Source organism: Spermophilus citellus (assembly GCF_964194105.1).
Source record: "Spermophilus citellus genome assembly, chromosome: 15".
Taxonomy (NCBI): domain Eukaryota; kingdom Metazoa; phylum Chordata; class Mammalia; order Rodentia; family Sciuridae; genus Spermophilus; species Spermophilus citellus.
Genome location: NC_138195.1, coordinates 73,156,420 through 73,170,721, shown reverse-complemented (window position 1 = coordinate 73,170,721; position 14,302 = coordinate 73,156,420). Strand labels below are relative to the sequence as shown.

Genomic DNA, 14,302 nt, shown 5'->3' with positions numbered 1-14,302 from the left:
TCTGAATTAATCAAAAAGATGAAAAACAAAATAAAAACAAAACACCGCTAACAGAAATAAAATATAAAAAAGCATATCACATGTTGCTAAATTTTGCTAAAACATTGCTAAAATTTCAATAACTACCAAAGCAACCTACAAATTGCATGCAAACCCTATCAAAATTTCAACATATTTTTGCAGAAAGCTATCCTAAAATTCATATAAAATCTCAAGTGTCAGCAAATAGTGAAAATAATCTTAAGAAGAGCAAAGCTCAAGGAATCACACTTCCTAATTTCAAAACTTACCATATAGTTGAAATAATCAAAACAATGTAGTACTGGCAACAAAGACAGACATACAGAATGGAATAGAGAGCCTAAAAGAAATCCTGGCATATATGGTCATGATTTTGACAAGGGTGTGACCATCCACTGGGGAAAGGACAGTATTTTCAACAACTCATGCCAGGAAAACTGGTATCCACATGGAAAAGAATGAATATGGACTCTAATGTCACATACAAAATATAAGCCTAAACTTCAGACCTAAAACTATAAAACTCTTTGAGGAAAACATAAGGCATAAGCTCTGGGTTTGGAAATGACTTACTGGCTGTGACGCAGGCAACAAAAGAAAAAACAAAGTAGACTTCATTAAAATTTTTAATTTTTGTACAACAAAAGAAAATTAAAAATTTTGTACAGCAAAAGAAAATAACAATGTAAAAAAGTAACCTACAGAATGAGACAAAATATTTGCAAATCAGATACCTGATAAGAATGAATATCTAGAATATAGAGAATTCTATATGGTGCTGAGAATCAAACCCAGGACCTCACACATGCAAGGAGAGCACTCTACCTCTGAGCCACAACCCTAGTCCCAGAAAAAAAAATTTCTACATTTTTTATTGGTGTATTGTAATCATACATAATAATTGGATTTCTTTCTAGGAGTTTATCCTAAAAAAATAATAAAATATCACAGAACTATACCATAGACAAACATCTAATAAAGAATGAAGGCAATGCAAAGCAATTAGGAAAGGATGGTCCTTCACAGAAAATGGCATTTGGGTCAACTGGCTATCTACACAGAAAAATTAAAACTGGATCCCTATCTTACACTGTAAACAAAAATCAACACCAATTTAATTAAGACCTAGTATAGATGTCAACACTATAAAACTTTATACAGATACAGGAGAACATCTTCATACCCTTGGGTAGGAAAGAATTTCTCAAGACAAAAAGCATTAATCAGGGCTGGGGCTGTAGCTCAGTGGCAAAGTGCTTATCCAGCAAGTGTGAGGCACTGGGTTCAATCCTTAGCACCACATAAAAAATAAATAAAATAAAGGCATTCTGTTCACCTACGACTACAAAAAAAATTAAGTATTAATCATGTAGAAAAAGTTAACAAATTGGGCTGGGGCTGGTGCTCAGTAGCAGAGCACTTGCCTCGCATGTGTGAGGCACTGAGTTCGATCCTCAGCACCACATATTAAAAAAAAATAAAAAGGTACATCAATAACTTTTAAAAAATTAAAAAAAGAAAAGTTAACAAATTGGATGTCAAAATATAAAATGGCTATACCAAAAAAAAAAAAAAACCATACAGTGAGAGGACAAACCACAAGCAAAAGAAAGTGTGCTCATCATACAAATAACAATGGATTAGTATGTAGAATTTATAAAGACTCCCATAAATCATTGAGAAAAAAAAGAGAATCCAAAAGACTTTAACAAGTACTTCAGATGAGATCGGGCCCATTCAGGGTGGTATGGCTATAGACTTTAACAAGTACTTCAGAGAACAGGAAATCTAAATAGCCAATAAATGTGAAAAGGAGCTCAACTTCATTAGTAATCAGGAAGATTTGTCATAAAACCTGGAAGTTCTTTTTTCTTTTTCCTTTTTTAGTTGTAGGTAGACACAATACCTTTATTTTACTTAACATACATCCAGGGTAGAGATTAGGAAAAAGAGGCAAGCAACTATAACGATTCTATTAAGATAATTTAAAGATCAAAAACTAGATGTGGTATGATAGTTTCTTGACCATTCTTTATGAAATTTTGGCAGGATATCCTGAAATAAACTGTATAATATTACGTTGTCATTGAATGCTAATAAGCCACAACACAGATCTTTACAATTTCACGAGACTTTAAAAAGCTAACACCTAGATATAAAATAGATATGCTTAAAGTGCAAAAGTAAAACAACATATCTTGTTTTCTAGTATAGTTCTTCAAATTTGAGATGTAAAAAGACAATGTACAAAGAAAAATGAAATTTATTAACTTTGTTTTCCCTTCTGAAGTCATGATATTAAAGAAGGAAGGGAAAGAGGAAAGATTGACTCAAATACTTTTCCTCCCCCCCCAAAAAAAAAAGCACTCTTATTAACTAGTATTTAAGCACTAATTTATAGGAAGTAGTGTGATCAGATAAACTGGAAAAGTTAACCATCTTATAAAATAATGACAAGAATAAGAAACGACTATTCTGTTTTTATTCTCTATATATACACTCATTGATTTTATCCTTGCTAGTAAGAAACACAGGGATATAAAGCAACTATCTTGGTTTTGACATTTTTCTTTAAATAACCTTGAGATAAGATTACCACTTAAAAACTATTTTGTGGCTGGGCATGGTGGTGCATGCCTATAATCCCAGCAGCTCAGGAGGCTGAGGCAGGATGATTACAAGTTCAAAGTCAGCCTCAGCAATATAGTGAAGCCCCAAGAAACTAGTGAGATCCTGTCTCAGAATAAAATTCAAAAAAAGGGCTAGGGATGTGGTTCAGTGGTTAAGCGCCCCTGGTTCAATCCCCGGTGGGGGAGGTGTCTTTTTAGTAGAGGGACAGGTACACTCATACAATCCCAGCAATGTGGGAGGTTGAGGCAAGAAGGATTAGAAGTACAAGATCAGCCCGGACAATTTAGCAAGACTCTGTCTCAAAACATCAAATTTTAAAAAGCTGGAATATACTTCAGTGGTAAAGCATCCCAGGGAGAAAAAGGGGACGTGGAGAACACTACTTTTGAAAATGATTCATCATTAGGAAAGAAAAAGAAATTATTCACTGTGATTCAGAATAGTGTTTTCCATTAAAATCTGTTCTGAAACTCTAAAACAATTCTTATTCTCAGTACAAAAAAGTAATATTTTTATTAAAAAGATCCAACATTTTCAGTAACAACAACAGCATCTTAAATTCAAAAAGCAGTATACCTTGGCATAGAGACTCCACTGTGACAAAATAAGAATGAATACTGGAAGCCAAGCATGGTGGCACACACCTCTAATCCCATTGACTTGGGAGGCTACGGCAGAAGGATCACAAATCTGAGGCCAGCCTCAGCAAATTAGCAAGACCTTGTCTCAATATAAACTAAATTTTTAAAAAGTGGGGCTGGTGACTTAGTAGTTAAGCGTCCCTGAGTTCAACTCTCAGTACCAAAATAAGATAATAAATAAATAATGAACTGCTTCTGTTACTAAACTGGGAAAAGATCTGGATAAACTTAAAATGGAGTTACAAAGAAAAAAATGGAAATACAGTAACATTTCATTTATCTGTATATCTGTCAGTATATAAACAGTAACTCTTTAGTTAAAAACAGAAAGCTAACAATGTTTAAAGGTTTAAACTTCTGCTAAAAAAGTTTAAAAGTTTAAAAGCTGAAAATATACTATAAAATAATTCACTAAATAGCATTTCCAGTATCAGATTATTTAAAATTGTTCAGGAAAGATGAATCAACACAATTATGTAAGTGAAAGAAACAAGAAGTATAAATAATTGAAAGAGGAAAAAAACCTCAAAAGGAAAAAGAGAAACAAGAAATGAATGGATAAATGGACAGGCAGACATGTAATAAAGCAAATACAACAAATATGAAAAACTATAGAATCTAGGCACTGGAAATGTATGTGCACAACTCTTTTAAACTTTCTGTAAGACTGAAATTTTCATAAAGAATGTTGAGAGAAAAATAAATAAGATAATTCAATAAGGTGAAGAAACTACAGAAATAATAATAGCTTTCCTACATGCAAACATTAATTGCAAAATCTAATGAAAGAAATATCCCATTCAAATTGGCAACTGAAAACTTAAAATATCAAGGCAAAATTTAACAAGATAATACAGAACTTACACACACACACACACACACACACTCACTCTTACACACACACTAAAACTTTAAGAGAGAATAATTTTTAGTGAGGCTTTGGAGCAAGCACAATTAGTGTTCGTTCAATTTGTCATAAAACCTGGAAGTTCTTTTTTCTTTTTCCTTTTTTAGTTGTAGGTAGACACAACACCTTTATTTTATTTATTTATCTTTATGTGGTGCTGAGGATTGAACCCAGTGCCTCACACATACCAGGCAAGCACTCTACCACTGAGCCACGACTCCAGCCCCTGGAAGTTGTTTTTTAATAAATTCATTTTCTATTTTTTAAAACCTCTAGAAGTCAGAAAATGAGTTAAATAAATGAAATCAATCCACATAACAGAAAAAGGACTTGTGTTCTACAATTCATTAATAAAAAATATAACTAATTTTTTTAATGGGCAAAAGATGAACCCCACAAATACTGCACTCAACCAATGATGTTAAACTAGAGATGATTCTGCATTCCAGAAGACATCTGGCAAGATCTAGAGGAAACTCTGGATTGTCACATGGTGCAGGGAGGGTGCTTCTGTCATCTAGCAAGTAGAGAACAAGAATGCTACTGAACATCCTACAATATACAGTTTAGGTCTCCACAAAAAAAAGAATTCTCTGGTCCTAAATGTCCATAGCACCAAGATTTAAAGAAATCTGATGCTAAATGAGAAAAAATCACACATATAAGATCACATATTGGGTAGAGCATTTGCCTAGCATGCATGAGGTCCTGCATTTAGTCCTCAGTATGGTCAAAATATATATTGTATGTTTCCTTTGGTCTGATATCGCTAGAAAAGGCAAAATTTTACAGACAAAAAGCAAATCTGGTTGGTTGGTTGTCTTAGGCTGAGTACAAATAGGAACAGGGATTGACTACAAAATGGGTACAAGGAAACTTCTTGGGGGTGACTGAAGGTTCTGAAACTTGAGTATATTATACCATACTAATTTACTAAAATATACTAATTTATTAAAACTCATAAAATGGGTGAATTTTGTAGTTTATAAATTATATGTCAATAAAGCTACTTTTTTCTGTCCTGGGATTTGAACCCAGGGCCTCATTACATGCCTTTGCAGGCAAGCATTCTACCACTAAGCTACACTCCCTGCCCTTTTTATGTTTATTATTTTTCTTTTAATTTTGACACAGGGTCTAAGTTACCCGAAGCTTGTCTCAAATTGAGATCCTCCTCCTCCTCAGCCTCCCAAGTTGCTGGGATGATAGGCATGGGCCACTATACCCAGCTCAATAAAGCCACTTTTTAAAATGGGCAAATGACTCAATAAGAAATTTCACAAATATTAGAGACACTCAATTTCATGGGTCATCAGGAAATGTAAATAAAACCAACCACTTACCCTCAACATAATGGCTAATGTAAAATATTCAGTATAATATTAATAACAATAACAAATGTGAGTGAGGACATTAGGGTAACTGGGAAAAATATGTTTTGAACATGTCCCCCAAATTTCATGTTTTAGAAACTTAATCTCCAAATTCATATATTAATGGTATTTGAAGTTGGGACTTTGAAAGGTAACTGGATCATGAGGGCAAAGCCCTCCACTAATCCATTTATAGATTAAGACTTATTGAAAGAGTGGTTTTCTTATAAAAGCAAATTCTCCCTGGCATGCTTGCTGTCTCACCATGTGATAATCCCTCATCATACTATGATGCAACAAGAAGCCCCTTATCAGATATTGAGCAGATGTTGGCATTATGCTCTTAGATGATTCAGCTTCCAGAACCATAAGCCAACAAAAACTTCCATTCTTTATAAGTTATCCAGTCTATGGTATACAGTTAGAGCAATAGAAAATGGATGAAAACACTCCCATATCCTACTGAAGGGAACACAAACTAGTATAACCACTTTGGGAGACAGGCAGTGTCTTCTAAAGTTGAAATACATAAACTGTATAATCTAGAAAATCCTTTTCTAGGTGTATATCCAACAGAAATGAATGCATATATGCACCAAAACAAATGTGTGAGAATATTAACAAGTCTTTCCATCTTTTCTTCTCCCAGCACTGGGTAATAAACACAAGGGCACTTTACTACTGAGCTACATCCCTGATCCCCCTTTTTTAATTTGAGACAAGAGTCTCATTAAATTGCCAAGGCTAGCCTCCCACTTGAATTCTCCTGCTTTAGCCTCCTGAGTCACTGGGATTACAGGTATGTACTAAGTGTCCGGCTATATTATTTTTAATACACAAAAATTAAAAAACATGTCTACCAACAGAAGAATACTACAGAATGAGGACAACCATCAAATGACTAACTACTACATCCAACAAAATGGATGCATCTCTCTAATACAAAAGAGCTTAACTCAAAAGAACACAGGTATGATTACATTTATATCAAGCCCAATAAGAATCACAATGGTCTATGTAAGAGAGAACAGCAGTTTTGACTAGTATAGTGACAGTGAAACAAGAAAGGAGGAAAAATTAATTCTAGATTTAGATTCAGAGTTTGATTGCATTTGGTGTGTAAGGCAGTAGGAGGTATTAAAAATGATCACTGGTCTCTACCTATGCAGGCGGTAGATGGAGATGGTAATCCCTAAATGGGAACACAGGAACAAACTGGAGGCTGACCCCATGAATTGAATTAGTTCATGTTCTAGACTTGTTTAAGGTATCTATGAGACAACCAATGGAAATTTCTAATTGACAGCTGGATATGCGAATCTATAGTTCAAAAAGGAGGTCTTTGGGTAGAGACATAAATTATAGTTAAAGGTAATTAAAGCTATAGGAAAAGATGGGTTCTCATAAGAAAAAAAAAAAAGCCCTATAGAATACCAACACTTAAGAAAGAAAAGAAGCCAACAAAGGAGTCCGACTAGACAGAGAAGTTGAAGGAAAATCAAGACTACAGAGCCCTAAAAGTAAAAAGATGAGCTTTTTAAAGAAAAAAAAAAAAAAAACAGCCAAGTGTCTCAAACTTTCCTAAGAGACCAAGTAAGACAGTAAGTGCTGATTGAATTTGGAAACATGGAGAATCTAAGACCACGGTGAGAGCTTTTAACTGGGAGCTGGGAGGGACAGAAATTGTCAAATAAATAATACAGGAAAATGTCACAGAACTAAAGGACTAAGTTTTTGAGCTTAAAGGACTTACCAAGAAACCAGCAAATTAAAAAGGGGTGAGGGGAGATGTACATTAAATCATATCACCACAAACAGGGAATAAAAGAAAAAAGTTAAAAGCCATCAAGAGAAAAAGATCACAAAGAATCAGGAAACAAAATGGCATCATATTTTCAATAGCAACACTGGAAGCAAAAAGGCAAAGAATGGAACAAAGTCTTAAAAATTCTAAAAAAAGCATATTTTTGAACTAGAGAATCTTATATATCAAGTATGGCATTATAATAAAAACATATTCAGATAGGCAAGACCTTTAAAAGTGCACTTTTCATGGATCCTTTCTAAGCTACTAAAAGTTGCACACAATAAAAACAAGAAGGAAACTCTAATAGGAAAAACAAAGATAAGAGGCTGGGGTTGTGGCTCAGTGTCAGAGCACTTGCCTCACATATGTGAGGCGCTGGGTTCGATCCCCAGCACCACATAAAAAATAAATAAACAAAATAAAAGTATTTAAAAAACAAACAAAGATACCCTTGAAGTAGTTTGTGATCCCTAGATTTCCAGGGGAAAAAATTATGACCTATTATTGAGAAAGACTAAAAAGACCTAAATATTGACAAAACATATGCACAGATGGGAAGATTCAGTTATCACAGAAATATTAATTTTCCAAAATTTGATTTATAAATTCAACAAAATACTTCCAAAAAAAAAAGCACACTGTGTGGAACTTCACCAAGCTAAATCTAAAATGTACAATGAAGTTTGCTAAGACCCAAGAATATACTACACACTATTGAAGAATAAAAACAAGAAGTCGTCCTACTATAGCAAGAGATTTATTTTTATGCTTTCCTAATTAAGATAGTTAGATACTGGTACAGGAATACACAAATAGTTTGACAAAGAGAATAAAAATTGCAGGAACAGACAAATGTTACAGCAGAGTAGTAAGGAGAAACCCCACCCCATCCCCACTCATTATTAATTCTGGGACAATTGGGTGTGCATATGGGGTAAAAAATAAAATGGACCCCTAACCTACACCATAAACAAAAATGTATTCTAGGTGAACAGTAGACCTACCTGATAAAGGCAAAATCAAAAAGCTTTTTGAACCAAAGGCCAAATGTGTTTTCTCTCTCTCTCTCTCTCTCTCTCTCTCTCTCTCTCTCTCTCTCATATGTGGATGCTAACATACAATAATGTGGGGGAAGGGAAGAATAGAAGCTCACTGGATTAGACAAAGGGAAATGAAGAGAAAGGAGGGGGAATGGGAATAGAAAAGACAACAGAATGTCAGACATAACTTTCATGTATTCATATATGAATACACGACCAGTGTAACTCCACATCATGTACAACAACAAGAATGGGAAGTTATAGTCCATGTACGTATAACACATCAAAATATACTCTACTATCATATATACCTAAAAAGAACAAATTAAATAAAAAGCTTTCTTTTTTTAGGGCTGGAGGTACCAGGGATTGAACTCAGGGGCACTGAGCCACACCCCTAGCCTTATTTCGTGTTTTATTTAGAGACAGGGTCTCACTGAATTGCTTAGTGCCTCACTTTTGCTAAGGCTGGCTTTGAACTCTCATTCACCTGCCTCAGCCTTCCCAACCACTAGGATTACAGGCTTGCGCCACCAAGCCCAGCTTAAATAAAAAGCTTTTTAAAGGTGAACCAGGAAATTATCTTCATGAACTTGGGTTAGGAAATAATGCCTTAAATGTAACATAAAAACCACTGATAAACAGAACTACATTAAAATCAAGAATTCTATTAAAAGGAAGACACTATAATGAAAATGAGAACAAGTTACAGAATGAGAATATATTTGCAATAACAATAACCAGCAAGTGGTCAAAACTCAAAATATACATATCCGTGTGTGTATGTATACACAAAAATAAACAAAAAAAGGTTATCAATAGAAAAATGAACAAAAAGAGAACACAAAAGAATCTCAAGTTACCAATAAACATACAAAAAGAATTACTTATTCATTATCAGAGAAAGATAAATAAAAACACATCATCAGATTGTCACAACTAAAAATTCAGACAATACCAAACATTGGTGAGAATGCAGAGCAAGGACATTCTCATACACTACCAGAGGGAAGTAAACTTGTATAATCAGTTTGGCATCATCTAGTAAAATTAAAGCCACACGGCTCTATAAACCCAACAATTCCACTCTTGGATTATGCCTTAGTGAAGCTCAAGCATTACATGCACCATTGTGTGTAATAGCCAAAAACTAAAAACAACTAATATGCCCATAAACAGTATAATGATAAATAATTGATGATATAATCACATAATGGGATACTATGCAACAATGAAAAGGAACTAACCACAGCTTTAAGTGATAATAAAGATGAATGTAACAAATGTAATACTGATTTTGAAAGAGACAAGACACAACCAAATACACTTAATATGATCCCATTCTTACAAAGTTCAAGTGCATACAAAACTAAATTTGTAATATTTAGGGGTAGACACCTAGGTAGTAAGCAATAAAGGAAAGCAAACAAATGAATAACTTCAAGATAGGATAGTGGTTTCCTTTAGGGAGAAGGGATCAGATTCAGAAAGGAGGCAGGAGGGAATCTGGGGTGTTAGCAGAATCCCTTGACCCTAATGTCATTAATATAAAATCACAAAATTATTTGCTAAATGTACAAATGTTTCTATACTTTTCATTACAAAGATTAAATGTTTCAGCCAGGTGCAGTGGCACACTCCTGTAATCCCAGCAGCTTGAGAGGCTGATGCAGGAGGATGGCAAGTTCAAGGCCAGCCTCAACAACTTAGTGAGGCTCTATCTCAAATAAAAAATAAAAATGTCTGTGGATGTGGCTCAGTGGTAAAGAACCTCTAGGTTTAATCCCTGGTACAAAAAATTAATTAATTAATTAACTAAATAAATAAATAAATAAATAAATAAATGTTTCGCTAGTTTTTAAAGGCATACACCTATCGTTTGTCAAAAAGAATCATCCAGCACACAACCACATGTCAGCTTCAATTGGTTTCACAAATAAAACAGCTTTCTAGAAATGTAATTCAGTAAACAATTTTGTTATTTCTTTTTTTCCTGTTAATAAAACAAAAATCCAAAGAGAAAGTATTATAAAGAATATTATATACCTTCATTTTATATCAATAACATCTTAATAAGAGAAAATAGCCAGGTGTAACAGCCCACACCTATAATCCCAGCAGCTCAGGAGACTGAAGCAGGAGGATAACAAGTTCAAAGCCAGCCTCAGCAACTTACTGAGGCTCTAAGCAACTCTCTAAATAAGATATTAAAAAGGGTTAGGGATGTGGCTCAGTGGTTAAGCACCTTTGGGTTCAATCCCCGATACCAGAGAAAAAATATATTTAAAATAGTGAAGATTTTTCAGGACAGGAAATAACTTTATTAGAGTTATACAAAGCTTGATATAGCTGAACTAACTATATGATGGAAAGATCATTCAGATAAACTAAACATACAACATGATTTCCAAGTTACAACTTAATATTTGTTAACAGTTACCATTTCCATAAGCAAATAATAGCTAGATCAGGTTTAGAAATCATTTTCTACTGCACTATACTACATAAAATATTAAGGCTTAAAAATTTACAATTTCTCTCATATAAATTTACAATTTCTGGAAATCTTGAAAAACAAAAACTTTTAGGAAAAAAGGGCCGAAAAGGTCTGATAAGTTTAAATTTAAAATTTTTCTTTAAAAAAAAAAAAAAAAGAATATCCTGGCTCCTCAAAAACAAAGTAGTGAAATTAAAAAAAAAAAATTGCAAAGTATTTGAAGTACTGTACTAAAACATAATCAAGCCCACAGAAATTATCCTGGCCACAGTTTTATAGTTTTAGCTGCAAGGATTAAGTCACTAATTTTTCAGAAATTTTTCAACTGATGTCTCACTATAAGAAGAGACATTAACTTTGCTGAAAGTCACTACACCTGAAACACAATCTGCCTGTACCATGGGAAACCAAGAAAATGGCTTATAGTCTTCTTAGTCTATTTTTCTGTCCTATCCAGGTATTTTGATTCTTTGAGTTCTAAATGTAGTAACAGTAATTTGTATCATTTACTGAACCCTTTCTAGTGTTCCTCTAATCCTCACATACTGAGTAGGCCTTACTGATGAGGAAAGTCAGGTACAGAATAAGTAATTTGTCCAAGGTCATATAGACTGCTACTCAGAAAGGGAGTCGAGAAATATTCCCCTTCAGAGTCCGAGCTCTTAATACTATACTGTTTATATTCAATAAAACATACTTTACACCATGAAAACTACCTATGATCACCTAGCACCTTCTCTACAAGATTCCAGATGTCTTGAAGGTTTATTTCTGTCTTTCCTAGTTAACTGCATACTCACAGAATCTTAATAGAAGGGATCTTAAAAAAACACTTAGGAAAATCTTTGATTTTACAGCTAAGATTATGAAGTCTAGAGAAGTTAAATGTTTTGTCCAAGACCACAAAGCTGGCTTGGGACCACCAGCACCAAAACATTACTCTTAACTACCAGAAATAACCTTCCCACCACACTAGAAGTCCTTCCTTCCTATCATGCATATTATACCCTAAGCTCTTGCTATTACCATACTCTACCTCCATACAAACACTGAAGTTCACTTTGCCAGCTTTCAATAGCATTCACACATAGGTTACATATTCTTTCATTTCAACAAATACAAAGTGAAATGCATGTGCTAAGGCAATGGCTGCACCCAAATGTATAACTTTGACCCCTAATTTTATTATAGAAACCTGAACATATTAACTATGTGACAAGTGCTATAGTAGTCATGTTCTGAAAGCATACAGAAAGGAGTGGTATTCAGGCTGGGTAAAGAGTGAAGACTGAGGTTCTAACAAGATGTATTCAAGGCATGGCAAAGCAGAAGTCTAATAGTGCTTAGCAATAAGGAAAAGGCTATCACTTTTACCTATAGGTAATAAAGTTAAAAAAAAAAAAACACTACAAATGACTGTGACTGTGAACAATTTCTTACTATCAGGATACTCACCCATGAAATGTGGACACTACTACTGACCTGCCTACTTTCCAGGATTTGTATGGGGGCCAAATTATGTGAAACAGTTTAAAAACTGCAAAGTTCTGTATAAGTTATTTACTGTTTTCATTTCTAGGCAACCCGGTGGGTTCTTCCCCTAAACTATGTCTCATAAAAACCTCACCCTTCAGGATGAAAATATTCCTATGACATCATTCATATGCTCCTTAGGAGACTGTAAACAGTTCACATTAATGCCTTCAGGTTGAAATGCCAAACCCCTCCACTGAAATAAATAAACATACATATGTAGAGTGCTTTTTTTTTTTTAACTTCTCAAGTGCTGGTATCAACTTCTAGTCAATGCTTATTATATTTAAAAACTAGTACCAGATGCAAATTTTGTTCTGGAAATTTTTTACCAGAAACTTCGTTCCATTTTATAGTATGAGGTCCAAGCAGCTAACTCAAGAACTGACTACAAGTGGCAATCACTTTGTTCTGATCCTAAGAGACGGGTTATGTTTTAGCAATAGATACTATCAAATATATGCCATGATCTCCAAAAAAGAAACCGTTTTAGTACAGCACGCATGCACGTGCAGTTGTTACACAAACATACACTGAAAGGTGTAATGAGTTTCCGATTTTAAAATATTTGAGGGCCACAACCCGACCCCTCCCATAAATTAAAGAACATTAATCTCAAGTTTGACAGAGTAGACTGAACAACCCTGCAACCTCAGCAATCACTCTAAACTACATTCAAGCCCCATTGTGTTCAGACCAACTATTTAAGCCACTGCTTGGATGATAAGCTAAATAAAGTTCCAACGCAAATTACAAAGCCAAAGGACGGGGCAAGAGACAGGAAAGGGACTGGGAGAGCGAGAAGTCCTCGCGCCACTCCGGGCTAGTGGCAGTTTCATCTCCCAAGTGCAACTTCCCGTTTTCTCCCTCTTACCTTGTACACTTTCCCAAAGGCTCCGTCGCCCAGTTCTCCTATAATTTCCCAAAACTCCTCGGGGTTCAGGTCCCTCTTCACATGTTCGTACTGCTTCTTCTTCTTCTCGCTCCCCAACTTGAAGATCTTACGGAAATTGAAGAAGGACATTTTTCCTCCGAACAGAGTTCCTTGCACTTAAGGACTAGAAACAACAATAAAAGGCAAAGTTTCTCCTCCCAGCTCTCCCGCGCGAGCTCGGCGGGCGGCGGCGAGCGCGGGGTCTCTGGCTGCTGGGGCCGGGCGGTCCCAAGAAGGCGGGGCGGGACTCGGCTCCGGCCCGCCGTGGGGGGGCGCGGGCAGGCGGCCGCTCCGGAGAGCTCGGCCGCGAGCCGCTCGGGTCGTCGCCTCACCCCCGCCGGCCCTCGGGGGCTGCACCTGCCCGAACGCTCGTCCCACCGCCCCGGCCCGACGGGTCGGAGCGGCCCGGACGCCCGCGGTCGCCGAGACTGAGGCCCGTGTCACGGCGAGTCTCAAGGGGCGGCGGCCACCCCGGGCCAGGGAAGCGGCCGGCGCCTCCGAGACTGGCCGTCGACAAGCCGAGCTCTCCCGCCCAGGGTCAGAGTCTCCTCCACAGCCGTCAGCTCCTGCGACGCGAGGCCCGTGCGTCCCCTCAGGTCTGGGGTACAGCCGCCGCCTCGCTCTCTCTGGAGCCCACACAGCCTCGTCTTGGAGCGCGCGCGGACGCCGACGCCGACTCCGCAGCGCGCCCGCGCGCTCCCGGCCGCGCCCGCGCGCGCTCGTGAGGGGTGGGGGCGTCCCCTCTGGCCCCGCGCACGCGCGTTAGGTCCCACTGACTTGCGGCCCCAGCGGCTTACAGGCTCCCGGCACTTGGTTGGTGGTGGGCGCTTAAGCTCTTCAGTCCCCGACCCTGGTTCCCAGCCAAGCCTCAAATCCAAATCAGTCCCAGCTTTGTGGAGCAGTCCCTGTGGGCATGAC

At 36.7% G+C, this 14,302-nt stretch overlaps 1 protein-coding gene across 2 annotated transcripts in view; it reads right to left on the bottom strand.

Moving 5' to 3' along the window:
• SLK (STE20 like kinase) overlaps window positions 1-13,484 on the bottom strand; it is a 56,044-nt gene extending 42,560 nt beyond the window's left edge. For both annotated transcript variants that reach the window (XM_081267549.1, XM_081267548.1), the window contains exon 1: window positions 13,325-13,484. In XM_081267549.1, the coding sequence (XP_081123675.1) occupies window positions 13,325-13,474 (150 nt within the window). In that variant the 5' untranslated portion in view covers window positions 13,475-13,484. The remainder of the gene's footprint in view (window positions 1-13,324) is intronic.
• Window positions 13,485-14,302: the final 818 nt, after the last annotated feature.